At 43.9% G+C, this 18,253-nt stretch overlaps 2 protein-coding genes across 3 annotated transcripts; one reads left to right on the top strand and one right to left on the bottom strand.

Annotated features, from left to right (window-relative positions):
• Positions 1-1,279: 1,279 nt before the first annotated feature.
• Positions 1,280-4,196, bottom strand: mrps6 (mitochondrial ribosomal protein S6). Its single transcript, XM_084075941.1, has 3 exons — positions 4,038-4,196; positions 3,143-3,467; positions 1,280-1,391 (listed from the first exon to the last, which is right to left on the bottom strand). Exons 1-2 carry the CDS (start codon positions 4,079-4,081, stop codon positions 3,149-3,151), a joined length of 363 nt encoding a protein of 120 aa, XP_083932067.1. The 5' UTR covers positions 4,082-4,196; the 3' UTR covers positions 1,280-1,391; positions 3,143-3,148.
• A 1,401-nt stretch (positions 4,197-5,597) lies between these two features.
• Positions 5,598-17,993, top strand: nolc1 (nucleolar and coiled-body phosphoprotein 1). Of its 2 annotated transcripts, XM_084076507.1 has the most exons (15): positions 5,598-5,729; positions 6,246-6,301; positions 6,942-7,093; positions 7,230-7,351; positions 8,040-8,151; positions 8,367-8,464; positions 9,499-9,631; positions 10,137-10,268; positions 10,444-10,533; positions 10,642-10,770; positions 12,435-13,588; positions 14,111-14,195; positions 14,886-15,004; positions 15,941-16,024; positions 16,556-17,993. In XM_084076507.1, exons 1-15 carry the CDS (start codon positions 5,619-5,621, stop codon positions 16,718-16,720), a joined length of 2,742 nt encoding a protein of 913 aa, XP_083932633.1. In that variant the 5' UTR covers positions 5,598-5,618; the 3' UTR covers positions 16,721-17,993. The 2 variants fall into 2 exon arrangements, with proteins under 2 accessions (XP_083932633.1, XP_083932632.1); XM_084076506.1 differs by having other exon boundaries at positions 12,435-14,195.
• The last annotated feature ends 260 nt before the right edge of the window (positions 17,994-18,253 follow it).

The following is an 18,253-nucleotide window of genomic DNA, read 5'->3' as shown; positions in this document are numbered from 1 at the left end:
TGGCTTGACCAGTATCTGTCTGAAAGGCATCTGTACTGATTCACTCTCATCTGCATAAGCGTGCAGATATGCTTGTGATGGCTTGCCTTATAATTCTGTTTTTAATAATTGGGTTTGATATCATACTTTTTTTTATTCTCAAGGTAAAATGCTTTTAAAATCAGCGCTACGGTTAATGAGAAATGTCCACAAGAAGCTTGTTAGCAAGTTGTAGCACTCCTAATGAGAATCAATTAGTAGCCTGTAGCTGATACTGGCTAGTTGATACAGATACTGGCTAGTTGATACCATTCATTCCATTAGCATTGCTAAAACATGCTAACAAGTCTACAGTTGACATACAGTACTGTATAATTATCAGTAACAGAAGGGCAGATTTAAAACGTTTTCACGTTTTTGACCAGTTCCTTGGGAAGAGTAATCAAACCCAAAAATTAAAAACTGAACTATCCCTTTAATACACAAGTTCAGTTTGCGAACACATAGCAAATGTCACACAAGTTAAATAGATACATTGTTCTCATGAGGATATAAAACCATAAAGAGGAACATCTGATAAGAGAACTGAAATATTTTACAGTAGGCCTACTCTCAGTTCTAGGTATTTAATCAAATCTGTCCATATAGTATGTTGTAATAGATTAGGTAAGATTATAGTAAGTAATTAATGGTGCATGTATATACTATAACCGTTATTCTCCTCATGATCTAAGACAATTTCAAATGTTCTGAAGATCAACATCAAAGTTAAAGTAATGAAACATACTTATGTAGCACTTTTACTGCTGATTCGTTTGGGGTAATTTGATCTGATAAGTACCATTCAGACCTTCCCACTCAAATTCACGGTAAAAACCTTGTCATAACTTTCATCAAAGTCCTTTTTAGGAAATCATCATGAAAAAGGGGGACTAGGAGTGTAATAAGATGTTTAAATGTGCTTGACCATATTAACCCTGGCATTCGTATTTTGAGCAGTTTTTCTCAAATATTTCAAAATGTCTTTGCTTTTCTTTTTCAGAAATAGTGAAAATAGCAGATCTACAAGCTCACAACAGCATCGCATCGTGACTTGTAGATCGGTTATTTACGCAATTTATCATACAATGAAGTATGTTAATGGTCAACTTTATAGCACGTCCAGGGAAAGAACCCCATGTTGAGACTGATTTAGAAACTAGAAAGGGGATTTGCTCAGAACAAGAACTGAAACTGTCTTCACTGGCACAAACAAAGTCTAAAGTCTATTTCCAATGAAAAAAGCAGAACTCATTAAATGTAAGGTACAAAAAAGTGATTTATGACAATATAACACCAACTGCAGGCCAACATGAGAAATGACAGAGGGAAACTTCACATTGCACGTCTTCTTAGCTGAGACGTTCAAAGCCCTGTAAAATAAAGACAGCCGTTATTACAGACATATAGAACAGATATTACAAATTACAGCACACACAAACACACACACAAATACATTTATTTTTAATTATATATACACTGGGGTGCTGGTCAAACTTATAACATATTACAAAAATGGTAGGTTAGCTTTCATTTACTTATTGCTTTAATATTTGTGTTGGTTGTGGAAGTGTTATGATCACTCAGGTAGACTTAGTAGTCTCGTTTCTCTTGCTCTCTGTATTTTCTCACCCTATCGCTACTAAAGAACACCTATGACTTGCCTGATACAGTCTCACGGAAGTACGCCTATGCGGATGACCTCGCACTGGTGTTACCTCGGTGTGACACTGGACAGGTCGCTCACGTTTCGCCGACACCTTGAGTCACTGTGCAAGAAGCTAACAACTCGTGTGACATTGATGAGGCGACTAGTTGGGTCAGGCTGGAGTGCCGGCGCAAGAACTTTGCGTACGGCAGCACTGGACCTTGTTTTACTCGACTAGCGAGCACTGCGCTCCGGTATGGATTTGCAGTGCTCGTACTCGCCTCATCGATACGGCCATCAACGGAACCTGCAGGTGACAGGATGCCTGCGTCTCACTCCTGTGGCCTATCTCCCCATCCTTGCTGGCATCAAGCCCGCTGGGCTTCGCCGCAAAGGAGCCACAGCACATCTCGCGTGCCGGGCAATAGAGCCAAACCACCTGCTCCATGAAAGGCCCGTCATAACAACTGAGCCTCCCCGGCGCCTCAGGTCCAGACACCCATTTGTGCCTGCCGCACGGGAACTCCTGCAGCAATGCAGTGAAGTCAACATCAGTGCGGCAACATGGGCTGGATCACTTTTGAAGCATGGAGTGGGAGGCAAACACCTCTAGACTCCATGACTTCATCCCCGTCTCTCGGTTTCCCCCCTACTGGGCTGGACTTGCCTAGACTGGCATGGGTGAGGCATAATCGCCTCCGGACCAGCGTCGGGCGTTTCCACTCATCCATGCAAAGATGGGGCTTGACTGACTCCTAGTGCGACCTGTGAGTGTGGCGCAGAGGAACAGACAGCAGACCATGTCATGCTGGAATGCCCGATGTATCGGGCTCCCAATAGCATGCATGGCCTGCTGTCTGTGGATGACGATACGGTGACGTGGCTGCTGGAAGTGTGCCCAGAAATATAGCCTGGGTGAACCCACCCCCCCCTCCCCCAGGCCGGGGTGGTAAAAGGATAGCCCCTCAGAAATCACCTAACCCAAACGATAGAGAGAGAGACTACCAAAGAGGACTGTTGATAACATACTAATATAATGTATTTTGCAGGATATACTGTACATTGCCTAACATTGATTTGCTTATTAAATACCTTTGATAGATTATACATTCATTCGGATACTCATTGTTGATAAACTGTACATGTATTCACTCATATCATGGTTGATATAGACATCTATCATCCATACACTCATTCTTGATACTCATATGCTGTTCATCTTTTGTGATGGTGTAGTAGACGCATATATTAACTGTAGACGTGCTATATTTATTGATAGACTGTCACCCCGAGTGATCATTTGTGTTTTAAGATGGTGAAAGCAATATGGCTAGAGCTGATATCATACAATATATAATATAAAATTGTTAGCCTTGAATCAAGACTATCACATATGTATTTGATCGAGTCTAACTTTTACTTTCAAAGACATCTATGATAGTCTTAAGCCAAGGCTATAAAATTGTTATCGCTTACATTTGTTCATTTTTTAACGGCATCCTTGGCTTCAGTAGGGGGGCCGCCACAGCAAGGTCTTTTGGAGACCTCGGGGTCTTTCTTCAACACGGTCTGCCTCACCACGTCCACGTCGCGCTCCAGGTGATCCAGCAGGCCCGTGAGGACGTTGGGCGCTGCGTGGAAATCCACCACGAAGTACGAGCCGTGCGTGTGCCTCTCGTTGTGCTTGGAGATCTTGTAGGGCAGCAGTCTCTTCTCTCCCAGGTTCTCCAGCTGTCGGACCACGGCGCCCCGCTCCATCAGGGTCTCCACCGTCCTCCGCAGGGCCGCCACGGTCTCTGGCCTGATTGATTGAATACTTTATTAACAGTTTGCAAATACAAAGCACAGATCTAGGTTAGGCTGTCACGATTACACATTTAAGTTGACTGATTAATTGTCACTCAATTGCGATTAACGATTTAATTGTGTGTTTGGCATTGAACATTGGAACATATGAAGCCTTTTAGGCTTCGTGGTCAAAAATTGCAAAGGGATGACAAATAACTGAAATATACAAAGAAATTATCAATATATTTAAAAATAACAGTTGTAAGCTTGTAGATGTGCTATTTCTGCTATTTTCTTATATTTGAAAATGTGTGAAAATCTTTCAACATGGAAACGATTATGACAATTATGCAAAAATAAATGCGATTATCTCAAATAATTGAGATTAGACGATTATGTAATTATTGTGATAGGCCTAGCCCTGAAACATGATGATAGGCCTAATCTAGGTACAGTTTCATTCAAAAGGATGCTAAAAGGATTAAACCCAAGAAAGCACTAAATGGCTTGTTTCCATTTGGGTCCTGTCACTGTGTATTCAATTCATCGAAACATTTAATGCCAGACAAATATACAAACATACCGCTGCATGGTCTTCATGATGAGGGCCAGCTCGTACCGGGGCATGGTGGCTTTATAAAGGTGATCAGAGCACACACACAATAATACTGATCTAAACTAATGTTAATTATTATAAAACCAATGTCATGTTGTCTAAAGCTTTGGGTTAGAATAGCAGGCGTCCATGTTAATGACGCAAAGGAAGAGGAGGAGTTTGTTTACCTACAGCGTTGCCAGGTTTTGAGAAAGAAACAAGCAACCACGTCTATGAAACCAAGCCCAGAAGAGGCAAGCCCTTCGCCCTTTAAACATAATACATTTGCTATTTGAAAATAGCAGACCTACAAGCTCATAACGCGCCACGATGAGAGGCATTGTGAGCGTGTAGAACATTAATAAGCAAGCCAAAATAAGCTACTGCGTTTTTAGAAACAAGCGCAAAAAAACTGCCCGCAACTACCTTACAAACAACTTTACAGGAAAAACAAGCCCAAAGTCGCTTATAATAAGTGGACATGGCAACGCCGCATGTTAATGACACAAAAGGAAGAGGAGGAGTTTGTTTACGTAGAATGTATGGGACCGTGGAAACAAACCACCACCTCGCCTCCGCCACCAAGGTGTTTACTGTTTAAGTGCTCATATCCGGTTTAGAGCCCGCCTACCGTATCCGGCCATTTCCACGCATATATGCATACGCACACAGACGGTTTCCGTATCCGTTCTAAACCGGATACCCAAACTGCAAAGTGAATTGATCCCAGGCTAGTGGAATGACCATAAATATCTATGGGAATGACAACCGAAATAAAGCGTTGACAACGCAACTCAGACTCTTAAAACATAATGTGTGAAATAACTTTCTCTAAAAGCAGAATTATTTCAAACACATTTACAATAATTGTGATAACGTTAGCCTTGGATCAGGACTATCATATATGTATTTTATCGATTTTGACATTTTTATATCTACGATAGTCTTGGCTAGCACCCCCCAGTGCGTCCTGAACTTCCACCAGTAAATCCTGTTCTTCTCCGCACATGTACAAATACAAAATATAAGGTGCTTACCCAGTTGCCCCAAATATTAACTCACGCTTCAGAGTCTTTGTGAAATGTATTAGTCCGTATTTGTCAATAAATATGTGTTTTAATCCCGTCTGTGGCCGAACGCCATTTTACCCCCTCGTTTACATTAAGTGTAAGTCCGGCTTTCACCGGGTGCGCCCCATTACTACCACCATTGAGGAATAGAGGGAACTTCCGACATAATCCGACACAGACGGGATTAAAACACATATGTATTGAAACATATGGACTAATACGTTGCACAAAGACTCCGGATCGCTAGTTAACATTTGGGGCAACCGGGTAAGCACCTTATATATGTTCTTTGTACATGTACGGAGAAGTACGGGCTTTACTGGTGAAAGTGCAGACGCACTGGAGGTGTGGTCGCCAAGACTATCATAGATACGAAAGTATCTAGTCGGAGTCGCTGATATGATGACGTGGTCATTGTGCGCCTCCTGTTCATGCAGCCAGCCACGCCCACGGCACCCACATGTGACGGAGCGACGCGTTGGTCGAGCGTGGAGTGAAGATGGCGGAGCAGAACGCGGTGCCCAGTGATCTGTTCAAACACGTCTATTCCTTCCTACTGGAGAACAAGTTCACCAAGGCGGCCCAGCAGTTCATCAAGAAGGCTAAAGTGGTGAGAAGGGTCGCTGTGTATTGTTGTCCCCGACGTCCAGCTGCAAGTCGTTAGTTAGGGTTGTTTAAAGTACACTGACTCACACGAGGAGGGATACCTGCGTCGTACGACGGTGTCGCCTGCTGTTAAAGACCAGATGTTGCTTATATTTGTATATGTATTGTTACTTAGCTTGTAATTAGGTTATTTCTGTATTGCAGCCTCTAGTTGCCCAGTTTGAATTAATGATGGCTTTACACACTTGACTTGATTGATTGAATACTTAACAGTTTGCAAAAAAGAGCACAGGAAGTACAGTTCTATGCAAAAGGATGCTAAAATGATTAAACTCAAGAAAGCACTATTGCTTGTTTCCATTGGGGTCCTGTGCATTCAATTAATCGAAAAACCATCATCTATAGGATCATGTGTTGTCGGTTATGTGGCAGCCAGGTGTTGTATTCGCCCTTTCAAGAGTTAAAGAGTACAATTATTTAGTTTTCAAGGTTCATTTATTGCAATATTTGTTTTCCCCAGACTCCACAAGATCAAAATGAAGACAGTCTAGTCGACATCTACGACTTCTGGGTGAAGTAAGTGACTTGTTAAACTTCTTGGCACATTTTGTCCAGTGGTAGCCCCCCCCCATTTTTTTGTGGGGCCCAGTGGGGGGTTATGTAATGTTACCCAAACCCTTGCAGCTAATTGGTCTGTTTTTGGGGTGTACTGTACTTGTGCAGTTGGACATACATGACATCACGGTTTACTGTACATCAGTATCTAGACTTTTTAAATGTCCGCCACTGCCCAAAGCCCCCCTCCCCCCCCCCCCCCCCCCCACACACACACACACACACACACACACACACACACACACACACACACACACACACACACACGTGCACATGTTCACTCTGCTTATGATGCAGAAACACATCAACATCATGTACACACACACAGGGCAATATGGCAAAAAATATGATCATCATGACCCCTTTTTTCCATCTATTTATAATAATATATTATTGATAAATATCCATGCTCCTCTTTGATCACTTTCTGAGGGGCAAAAGACAATGTGATCGTCTGTTGTTTGGAAAATATTTGTTTCCCGATTTGGTTGGCACCATCTTACTGTGCTGCTGCATCACCTTCGTTTTCTCGCCCAGTTCTACACGCACCTCATTTGGTAGTGCTTCCGAGGCGCTTCATGTTACGAACATTTCTTCCCAGGTCGCCCGAAACAAAGAAACGCAAGGCCGAAGATACCAATGGTCCATCTGTAGATGCCAGTGGTCCAACTTCTGCCAAAAAGTCAAAGACCAGCACAGAGAGCTCTGGCAGTGAGGAGTCGAGCAGCGAGGCAGAAGATGCTGCACCTGCAGGTATGTTAACATGTCAAATGTTTCATTTGATCAACACGCTTTAAATTAGAACACGTCACTGATATGATGTTAAATCCACTGCAAACATTTGTAACTTTAGTATCTGATGCTTTCATGTCCATGATTGTCCTTTCAGCAGCCACAGTTACACCTGCTAAGGTAGCACCCGCTAAGGCAGCAGCTGCTAAAGCTGCATCTAGCAGCAGTGAGGACTCCAGTGAGGATGAAGCGGCGACTGTCAAGGCTCCAGCAGCAAAGGTTGGGGGATGAATAATCAGACTCCTTCCAAACAGAGTCCTCCACGGGTCCAATTTTGACAACCCGTACCCGCCCCGTCCGTCAATAATCAGACCCGTGGACCGACCCGTCACCTGTGATTATATCTAAATACAAACTAGACCCGCCCAGCCCGTCAAATAATGGACCAGTTGTCCGCCCGTTACCCGTGATTACATGCAGTAAATAGCCTACAGGCAGTCACTACATGTACATTCAGTGGTCAGGTTCGTTCAGAAATCTGCACGTCAAGTGAAGAACGGAGCCATACATGCAGTACGCACGTGTCCTTGTTTACATTGTCAGATGGTTTTAATTTGAAGGTTTGACAGGAGGTTCAATGTGTTTTTGTGAGTTAAGACAACTGACCGGCGTGCTCTAACCCTTACCCTAACCCTTAATTTACACAAGTGACATTGTTTGGGCGGAAACAGTACTCTCTGATTTTCACAATAAAATGTTACCCACCCGCGCTTAGTTCAGTACCGCCCGTCCCCATGAACTAATAAAAGTATATTTTACACCCGTCAATCGCGGGTACCCGTCGGGTATCCACGCCTACCCGGCCCGTTGCAGGACTCTGCTTCCAATAACACACTGCCAATGTACAGAATGAACACGTCACTTCGTGTCTGTTCCACTTTTAAACATATGTCTTTTCTGAACGCAGGTTCCAGTGAAACCTGCAGCTGCACCAGCGGAGAGGAAAAAGGATACCAGCTCTAGCAGTGAAGAATCAGACTCAGAGGATGAAAAGCCAGCAGCCAAAGTCTCTGCACCCAGTGAGTTCATGGACAAACCATTTGCATCAAATGTATACGATATGTGATTAAATAGTAGCTCAACACAAGACTGTGCTAAGCCAGCGTTTTCAGGCATGTTGGTATGGATGGAGATTGTTTTTGGTCCTAAAACATGGATGGATGGACGACGTGGTTGGTGTGATATTGATCTCACATCCTTGTGTATCTTACATGCTAATGCTCTTCATTTCTAGAACCTAAGGCGGCTGCTGTCCCCCCCAAAGCTGCAGTTCAGAAGAAAGACAGCAGCAGCAGTGAGGACAGTTCCTCTGAAGATGAAAAGGCAGCAAAGGTACATCTAAAACCTAAATTATACGTTGTTATATTATATATTGTTGTTGAACGGATTCTCAGCTGAAAAACTGGACGACATGAGTTGTTTGAAAATCTGTTATTTTCGGCATGTAACAAAGTATACATTAGACATTACAGATCAGGCCCTTTCTGAATTCTTACACTGCATACTAATTATAATTAAAAAATAATAACTTTTCATCTGGAGACAGTCATGCTCCTTTTCAAACGGAGATAAAGGAGAGCTCTTTGATCAAGTTCTCTTCTTAGAGAAAACAAGTGTTAAGGCATGTGAAACATAAATTAGTTGTTTTTATAAATGCAAGAGAACGGTTGAATCCAAAATTCTAAAGACGAAAGTTGACAGTTAAAACGGAGCATTTGAAGACGAATGGAAAGAGAACTATATGTTCATCCCACCCAATGTCATCAATGCAAAGCCGCTGTCTTAACTGTTCACATCCTACCTATTTTCTTCCACTATGTTGGCTGCCTGATTTCACATGCCTGTCATTTAAATCAGTGGTTCTCAACCAGGGTCTTTGAGGGGGTTCCAGGTGGTCCCCAGCTAGATGGAGAGTTGGTAACCAAATGCACCCTTAGCCTATAGATCTTTAACTCTTGAGAGCGTAAAATGAAACCAAATGGACCCTTACGGGTCCATTTGGTTTCATGTTACGCTCTCAAGAGTTAAATTATTGTTAAACATCTGCGTTACTTGATTAAAGAATTGTTATTCTGATCAACGTTTGCCTGTTATCTCTCCTATGGCACCACATCAATACAGCATGGAATTGTGGACAACATTTTATCCAACGACAACAAAATATTGTAAAGTTTAAGGTCTGAGAGTCTAAATCTCATCAAACGGTGGGTCCGTGGCTCAAATGCCCAATAAATAATGGACCTTGATATGAAAAGGGTTGAAAACCACTGATTTAAATGATCACTCCCCAAGGCTGCCTGTTGCCTACCAGACCATGGTATGTGGAACTTTTGCCATGATAACCTGACACAGTGTCTTCCTGATAGGCTCCAGTGAAGCCCCCAGCCCAGGTGAAACCCCCCGCTGCTCCCGCTAAGACCGCAGCCGCCGCCAAGTCTAGCAGCGAGGACTCTTCTTCAGATGAGGAAGAGGCTCCTCCCAGCAAGAAACCCAGAGAAGGTGTGTTTAAGCGGGTGCAACAGTAAATACATTATTATTTCAAAGAATATATATTGTTTTTATAATTTTTGTGTAACTTAATGGCCTCATACTACAGCCATCATACTGTATACATCATGCTATACCATCATACTACAGCGTCACACAAAAGCGTCAACAGTACATTTGCTATTTTTTTATGAAAAAAGTAACAGTTTTGTACATTTCCATTTCCACCTGACAGAAACAATAGTGGTGGTGGTTAATCAGACTAATCGATTAGTCCGTGTTCTTTTCCACGTTGATTGGTACATAGACGTATACAATATATATACAAAACTATATTCATTTATTTATTTTGTCTGAAGAAAAAAAGACTTCTCAATTATTCGATTATTTGAAAAAGTAATAGAGTAATCTCTTAGAAAACAATTGTTAGTCACAGCCTACGCTACACGTGTTCCTTCACATTTACATGTCTGTATATGAACCACTGTGCTGATCGGCCTCCCTGCTTTCATGACAGGAGCTTACAGCGCTGTCCCACCTCCAGACCAGAAGCAGCCAGCCGCTCCAGCAGTCAGCAAGGCCAAGAAAAGTGACTCTTCAGACAGCAGTGAAGACAGCAGTGACGAAGAGGCAGAGAAAAAAGTGACCGGTAAGAATCTCCACGTTAGCCTTGGATTCTTCCGTGTCTCTTTCTGCTTTTGTAAGGATTATCTGATCTTCTGCCTCGCTGCTTGACTCCTCACTGCCAGAGCTCTCTGCGTTGGTCTTTGCCTTTTTTGGCAGAAGTTGGACCATTATCTGATCTGGTTGTTGTACTCTTTTAGCTAAACCTGCCCCTGTGAAGACCACCCCGGCCAAACCAGAGGCCACCAAAACCGCCGCAAAGAAGCAAGAGTCCAGTTCTGACAGCTCAGGTGAAGATGAACGTTTCAGCTGCAGTCATTGGCACTTAATGTATTATGCATTCTCCAACACGAGCTGAGGTAGGGGAGCAAGCTGATAATGTGCGTGTCTCTCTTCAGATTCAAGCTCGGATGAAGAAGAGGCAAAGAAGCCTGCAGTTAAGGTCACTCCAGTGGCAGAGAAGCCTGCAGCCAAAGCTGCACCAGTCAAGACACCCCCAGCAAAAAAAGCAGATTCCTCAAGTTCAGGTGAGAGATGGCAAAATATGAGGATTTGAAAGTTATAGTTTTGCCCCCCATGTCTATAGTCACTGCCAACCCCTATGGTTGGTCTAGCGAAGGGTATAGACAACCACATGTCTCCTTCGATAGGGTCGCCAGTCACTTCTTTTCACCAGACGGTGAGGCCGTGTTGATTTTGACAGTCAATTTTGATTTGGTTTTAGTCATAGTCTTTTGAATAAAACTTTATTTAGTTCAAGTCATATTTTAGTCATCTGAAAAGTTTTAATTTTAGTCTAGTTTAATCATGAGATTATAGTCGACTAAATCTACAGTTGATTTTGTCAAGTAAAATGTATTTTGGTGGTGCCTTGATGGCGTCGTAGTGCCTGATTTTACACTTTGTTGCCTGCTGAAAATAGCCGATCTACAAGCTCACAATGCGTCACGGTGCGACACGTTGTAAGCTTGTAGATCGGCCATTTTCAGAGCGCAACACAACATAAAATGTATTTTGGTTCTACTGGATCTCTCCTCCACTAGTCCCTCCCTAACATTTTAGTCTAGTTTTTATTTGTTGACGAAATTGTCGATATATTTTGTCTTTGTTTTAGTCACCATAACTTAGTTTTCTTCAGTGAAAAAAGGTAGTCGACCGAACATTTTTCGTCATAGTTTTAGTCTACAAAATCAACGCTCCGGTGAGGAACACTTCACAGAGAGGGAGTAACTCATGCAAAACGAAACATAAAAACCAGGGAGGAGTTTGACTGGAAGAAGTAATGAATGCAGAGGAACACGCTATCCTTCCCAGTTCCTCTCCCTGCTGAACAGCCACCCTATCTGTAGGAGTTGCTAGTGCAGCGATAGAGATGATCATCCTCCCCTAGTATCTACTTTCCTGCCCGGCCAAGCCAGAGGCACCGTGGAGGTTTTGAGCCCTGGTCTCTTGGGGTACCCCTGCACCACCTGGACACGTTCCCACATGACCAGTGCTGCTATATCACCAGTTGGACTCCAAAATAACTAGCAGTTTTGACATGCATGCAGTGTTGACTTCGTCGACTAAAACTATGACGAAAAATGTTCGTCGACTCCTTTTTTTTTCACTGATTAAAAACTAAGCTATGATGACTAAAACTAAGACTAAATATATTGACAATTTCGTGAACAAATAAAAACTACGGTAGACTAAAATGTTAGTGAGGGACTAGTGGAGAAGAGATCCAGTAGAACTAAAAGACAAGTAATTTTATGTTTGGTTGCGCTCTGAAAATAGCCGATCTACAAGCTCACAACGCTTCGCGCTGCGACGCGTTGTGAGCTTGTAGATCTGCTATTTTCAGCACGCAACCAAGTGTAAAATCAGCCATTACACTGCCATCAAGGCACCGCCAAAATACATTTTAGTCGACTAAATCAACTGTAAATTTAGTTGACTATAATCTTATATTTAGTCGACTAAAACTAAAACATTTCAGATGACTAAAATATGACTAAAACTAAGTGGAATTTCATTGAAAAGACTATGACTAAAACAAAATAAAAATTTGCTGTCAAAATCAACACTGCATGTGACTTCGGTTCTCAGCGCTACTCTTGTCGGATTACAGTCATTGATAAGTTGGCAAGTGATTCAGTCCGATATCAAAGTGTTTTGACGGTTTATATTCTCCATGAATCTGTTCCAGACTCGGATAGCAGTTCTGAAGACGAGGCCCCAGCGAAGCCTGTAGTTAAAGCTGTTGCCGTGCCGACGCCAGCGGCTGCTTCTACCCCCAAACCCCCCCCGGCCAAGGCAGCAGAGAGCAGCTCCGACTCGGATGACTCCTCTGAAGACGAAGCCCCACCCAAGACCAAGCCTGCAGCCACGCCTAAACCCGCCTCCAAGCCCGCTACACCTGCCTCCACCCCTAAACCTGCAGCCAAGGCTGCGGAGGAGAGCAGCTCCGACGACTCCTCTGAGGATGAGGAGGCCGCTAAGCCAGCCTCCAAGCCTGCTACACCTGCCCCCAAGCCTGCTACACCTGCCCCCAAGCCTGCTACACCTGCCCCCAAGCCTGCTACACCTGCTGCTGCTGCTGCAGAGAGCAGCTCTGACTCGTCCTCTGAAGAGGACGAGCCAGCCAAGGCCAAGCCAGCAGCGTCTAAACCAGCCGCACAGGCCCCCGCCCCTGCTCCCCCTGTGGCTAAGCCTGCCGCTGCAGCAGAGAGCAGCTCTGATTCTTCTTCCGATGAGGAAGAGGAGGAACCGGCCAAGGCCAAGCCGACCGCAGCTAAACCGGCACCCCAGACCCCCAAGCCTGCTGCGGCCCCTGCAGCTAAACCGGCAGCAGAGAGCAGCTCTGACAGTGACAGCTCTGAGGAGGATGAGCCTGCTGCGCCCAAGCCCGCAGCCGTCAAGGCTACTCCTCCTGCCCCAGCAAAGAAGACGGCAGAGAGCAGTTCTGACTCCTCGGACAGCTCCGATTCTGACACGGAGGCTAAGAAGAAGACCACCCCAGCTAAGCCTGCACTCACCAACGGTAAGGCGGCCACGCCTAAAGCTGCCACCCCAGCACCCAAGGCCCCCCCAGCCAAGAAGGCCGAGTCGTCATCTAGTGACAGTAGCTCTGACGAGGAAGACGCGGCCAGTAAGACTCCTGTGAAACCCGCCGCAGCGGCAACAACTCCTAAGACTACTCCAGCCGCAGCACCCAAGACCACCCCAGCCAAGAAGGCTGAATCCTCGTCTAGCGACAGTAGCTCCGACGAGGAAGAAGCAGTGCCTGCGAAACCCGCTGCAGCGGCCGCGACACCGAAGACCACCCCAGCCGCAACACCCAAGACCACCCCAGCCAAGAAGGCTGAGTCCTCATCTAGTGACAGTAGCTCCGACGAGGAAGAGGCCAGTAAGACGCCTGTGAAACCGGCTACAGCGGCCGCGACACCCAAGACCACCCCAGCCGTAACACCCAAGACCACCCCAGCCAAGAAGGCTGAGTCTTCATCTAGTGACAGTAGCTCCGACGAGGAAGAAGCAGCCACTAAGAAGCCTGCGAAACCCTCTGCATCAGCCACAACTCCTAAGACTACTCCGGCCGCAGCACCCAAGACCACCCCGGCCAAGAAGGCTGAATCCTCATCTAGTGACAGTAGCTCCGACGAGGAAGAGGAGGCCAGTAAGACGCCTGTGAAACCTGCGGCAGTTACAGCGGCAGCGACACCCAAGACCACCCCAGCCAAGAAGAAGGCTGAGTCATCATCCAGTGACAGTAGTTCTGACGAGGAAGAGAAAGAGAAACTTAAAGCTGCAGTGGCCTCAACTCCTAAGACCACCCCAGCGGCAGCCGCAACAACACCCAAGACCACCCCAGCCAAGAAGAAGGCGGAGTCCTCATCTAGCGACAGTAGCTCTGATGAGGAAGAGGAAGTTAAAGCTGCCGCAGCACCCACCACCCCCACAACAAATGGTAAACTATTAACCCATTAAGGCCTGAGGTTCCGATTCTACAAAATTTGTCTTCTAAATCCTAACAGTTTACTGAAAAACCTAGGTTTCTATGTCAGTGGTCCTCAAATTTTCATGTCAAGGACCCCCAAAATTATGTGTATTTGGCCGCGGACCCCCATCTCAAAATATTTTGTTCCAGGGACCCCCCAGAAGCAAAGATTTTAGTTAAAAATGTTTGCTTCAAAATAATGTAAATATATTAATTTGCAAACATTTTCTCGATGTTTCGAAAATAGCAGATCTACAAGCTCGTAGCGCGGCACTCGGTGCCGCGCTATGAGCTTGTATGTCTGCTATTTTTGAATAGCCAAAGTGTAAAATAATGCTTTTTAGCTCAAATCAAAAAGTGACACAGATGCGTTCCAGGTCTTAATGGGTTAAACGAACGCTGAATCTGTTGTTGGTATTTACAAGGGGGAAAATGCAATGTGGTTATAGCGAGACTGTACATGGCATCTCTCAAAAAATGACCATTACCTGAAAGGTCAAGCTTGTTTGTTTCCTCCCCTGTTTGTATTGGCCTTTCTAAGCACGCCGTCTCTTGTCTATCCATGCATATACAGTCAAGCCCAGTAAAATACAATTTGACTGCTAAAGGTCACCAGCACGCCTGACACCGCAGGTCTTTACCCTGTTGATGTGCACACAGGTACAAATGGCAACGGAGACTCGTCCGACGAGGAGGAAGAGGAAGATGAAGTGAAGACACCAAAGGGGAAGCAAAAGAAGCCCACCACACCGCAAACGTTTCCAAAAGCCAATCAGAAGGTAAGACCTTCTCCAGCCATTATCCTTATGTGGCTTCAAACGTTTATTTTAATTTAGTACTCAAAGTTAAAGGTAGGGTAAGTGATATTTTTAAGACCTGGAACGCATCTGTGTCACTTAAGATTTCTTTGGCTATGCAAAAATAGCAGATATACAAGCTCATAGCGCGGCACTCGGTGCCGCGCTATGAGCTTGTATATCTGCTATTTTTGAAAAATCTTTTTCAAAAAACTTTTAGGGTTTAGAAAACATTTTTAAGAATCGCCTCAGGTCTTAATGGGTTAAAAGGTTAAAGCACTATATTCTGATAGTAATCATTGCTATATAGTGTTTGCTCAGTCACAGGGGTCTCCATGTCTCCAGCTCTTTAATAACAGAAAATACATTTTCAGGTAGTTGACACAATGTCAGCCAATCAGGAGAAAGTACCCATTTATCAGCTTTACTTTTTTTAGTGTTCCAGTTACAATTTTGTCTGCTCGTTTATTTGTGTCACCACTTCCAATTTCACTTGTTTAATCTGTATCTTGACGTGAGTTCTCCATCCTGATTGGATAAAATTGGTACAGTATCCCAGCTTGAAAATGCATTAATAAAGAGCTGGAGAGACACGGAGACTCCTGTTACTGAATAAACACTCTATAGCAATGATTAGCATCAGAATGTAGAGCTATTTAACACTTATTTTAACCAAAGAAAATCACTTACCCTACCTTTTTAAATGCAAAGAATAAACATATTTATTCTGAAATGTATAGTGAAATGTATATCATATATTTATCCTGTTTAATTACAAAGAAAAAGTTGACAGAATTGTAGACAGTAATTACTGGCTTTCTGAACCAATAGAAAGTCACACACAGTACACAACCTTTACATGAACATGATGCTGGTGGATTTTGTCTAATAATGTCTGTCCATGTATTTGCCCCACAGACTAAGAATGTACCATTCCGCAGAGTAAGGGAGGAGGACGTGGAGGTTAACCACAATCTCGCAGACAACTCATTTGAAGCCAAGGTGAGCCCTTTACTTACCAGAGAGCAGCCCCCCCCCCCAAATCCTTGTTCTAGTCCAGGGGTCTTTCAACGTTTTTCAGGCCAAGGACCCCTTAGCTGAGAGAGAGAGATGAGAGAGAGAAGCAGGGACCCCCACTACATATTGTGTTGCAGATTAAAAAATGTCATAGATAGTTGGATTCATGTTAATGTGTATTTTCAGACAGTTAAACTTTTAAACAGTCAATATTTAGTCAACTTGACCATTTACTCTATACATTCCCCTCTACACCAAATCTCAGAAAATAGCCGATCTGCGAGGCGTTGTGAGCTTGTAGATCTGCTGTTTTCGGGCTATTGTTCCCTATCACACAAAGATTTGGAGGACCCCCTGTAGCAACACTGAGGTCCCCCTAGGGATCCCGGACCCCCTGTTGAAAGACCCCTGTTCTAGTTCTATCACTATCAAAAGCAGTACAAAGTAGTAGAAATGAATGTTTAGTATGGACCATCATCCATCCATAGCAACGCAGCGCTGTGCTCTTTCTTCCAGCGTGGATCCACTGGTGGTGACTGGGGTTCGAAAGCCAACGACGCGCTCAAGTTCACCAAGGGCAAGTCGTTCCGTCATGAAAAGACGAAGAAGAAGCGAGGAAGCTACCGGGGAGGACCCATCAACTCCACTTCAGTCAACTCAATCAAGTTTGACAGTGACTGAGAGCCCTTTGTACAACTCCTGCAATGACTGACATAGGACTGTCGGAGTGTTCTACTCCTCTCTGTGCCCCTCACAGACTATATTTCCCTTAAAAGAGTTGTTTACCCCATAAATTACTCAATTACACACCCTGTGAAGCCTTGAATTCATGGAGATTTTTTAGTTTGTCGCGTTCCTAAGCCAATAATTTGACAATTAGCCTTGAATTCATGGAGATTTCTTTTGTTTTGTCGCATTCGTCAGCAAAATTAGCAAATTATTGGCTTAGGAATGCGACAAAAACAAAATAAATATCCATGAATTCAAGCCTTTTTTTGGGGTGAACTACTCCTTTTAAATACCATCACATTCACCACCCCCCTGTCCTTCTAGCAGGAGCGTTCTGACTGAGGAATGTGTTCCCAGAGCGGAGCAGGGATTTTGTTATCAGTTTCTCTATAGTTGATAATGGAGACTAGACCATTCAGCTCATTTCTAAGCCAACAGTGTAGTGCAGGATAAGGCTAGCTGGCTGCATGGGAGAGATGTCTTCTACCCATGTCTTCCTCCAGATAGCATCACAAAGGGTAAAATGTTCCTTTCGCTGCACTCATTTTAGCCACTAGGTGGCTGTAGGCCACCAATTAACCGTTAACCTGGCAGTTATGTTTTGGGTCCCGCTGTTGCTTGTTCGAACATTGATAAACTATACAGTTTCCTCTTCTGTTGCTTGTTCTGACATTGTTAAACTGTACAGTTTCCTCTTCTGTTGAGTTTCTTTCATTATTCGTTGTGACATAATGAAATGGTTTATTTTATTTGTATACAAACTTTGAAACCGCCATCTATCGTGAAAGGTCTCACTTGGTCTTCTTACTTAAAAAGGTTGGAAGTGATTTTTCTTTTCTTTTCTTGTCGAGTTCGGGTTATTGGGGTGTCATTTGTTTGTTTTCCTTTTAAACGTGAGGAGGAGACCTCAGGCATTGTCTCTGCGAGTACGTGTGAACACTTTAGGTTTTATAAGTATTTATTGAACAGTTTTAGTCCATCTCAACATCCATATCTTTTTCCATGTAACTCTTCAAGCCATCTTGTTTTGTGAGACCATCAGTTACTGTTTGCTTATCACCGCCCGTGTAGAGTTCTGACAGCCGAGGCTACCTCTCCTCCCCCACCCACCTTCAAAGTTGTTTTAATTGTATCAATTTCAGTTAACTCTACTGTAATGTACCCCTTGTTTTTTCTTTTTCATATTGAGGACTTTTGATCTACTTTAAATAAAGCTTTAAAAAGGTTCCAGAGTTACTTTTCTAATTGCAAACATCTTATCGTATCCAGTTCTAGGTCAGTGGTTCTAATATTTTCATGTAAAGGACCCCCAAATGTATATGCATTTGGCTGTGGACTCATTTGAAAAGAGCAGATTTGTCCGTTTCCAAAAATGCAGTGGGAAAGTCCCTGCCCACCAGCATGGAGGTTGTGTAATATGATTATTTTAGTGGGGTCGCGGTCTGAAGAGTTTGGGATCCCTTGGTCTAGTCTAGAGAAACCACA

Source organism: Gymnoscopelus microlampas (assembly GCF_963454915.1).
Source record: "Gymnoscopelus microlampas genome assembly, chromosome: 13".
NCBI lineage: Eukaryota > Metazoa > Chordata > Actinopteri > Myctophiformes > Myctophidae > Gymnoscopelus > Gymnoscopelus microlampas.
Note: the sequence above shows the minus strand (reverse complement) of the source record. Positions and strands in the feature narration are given on the sequence as shown.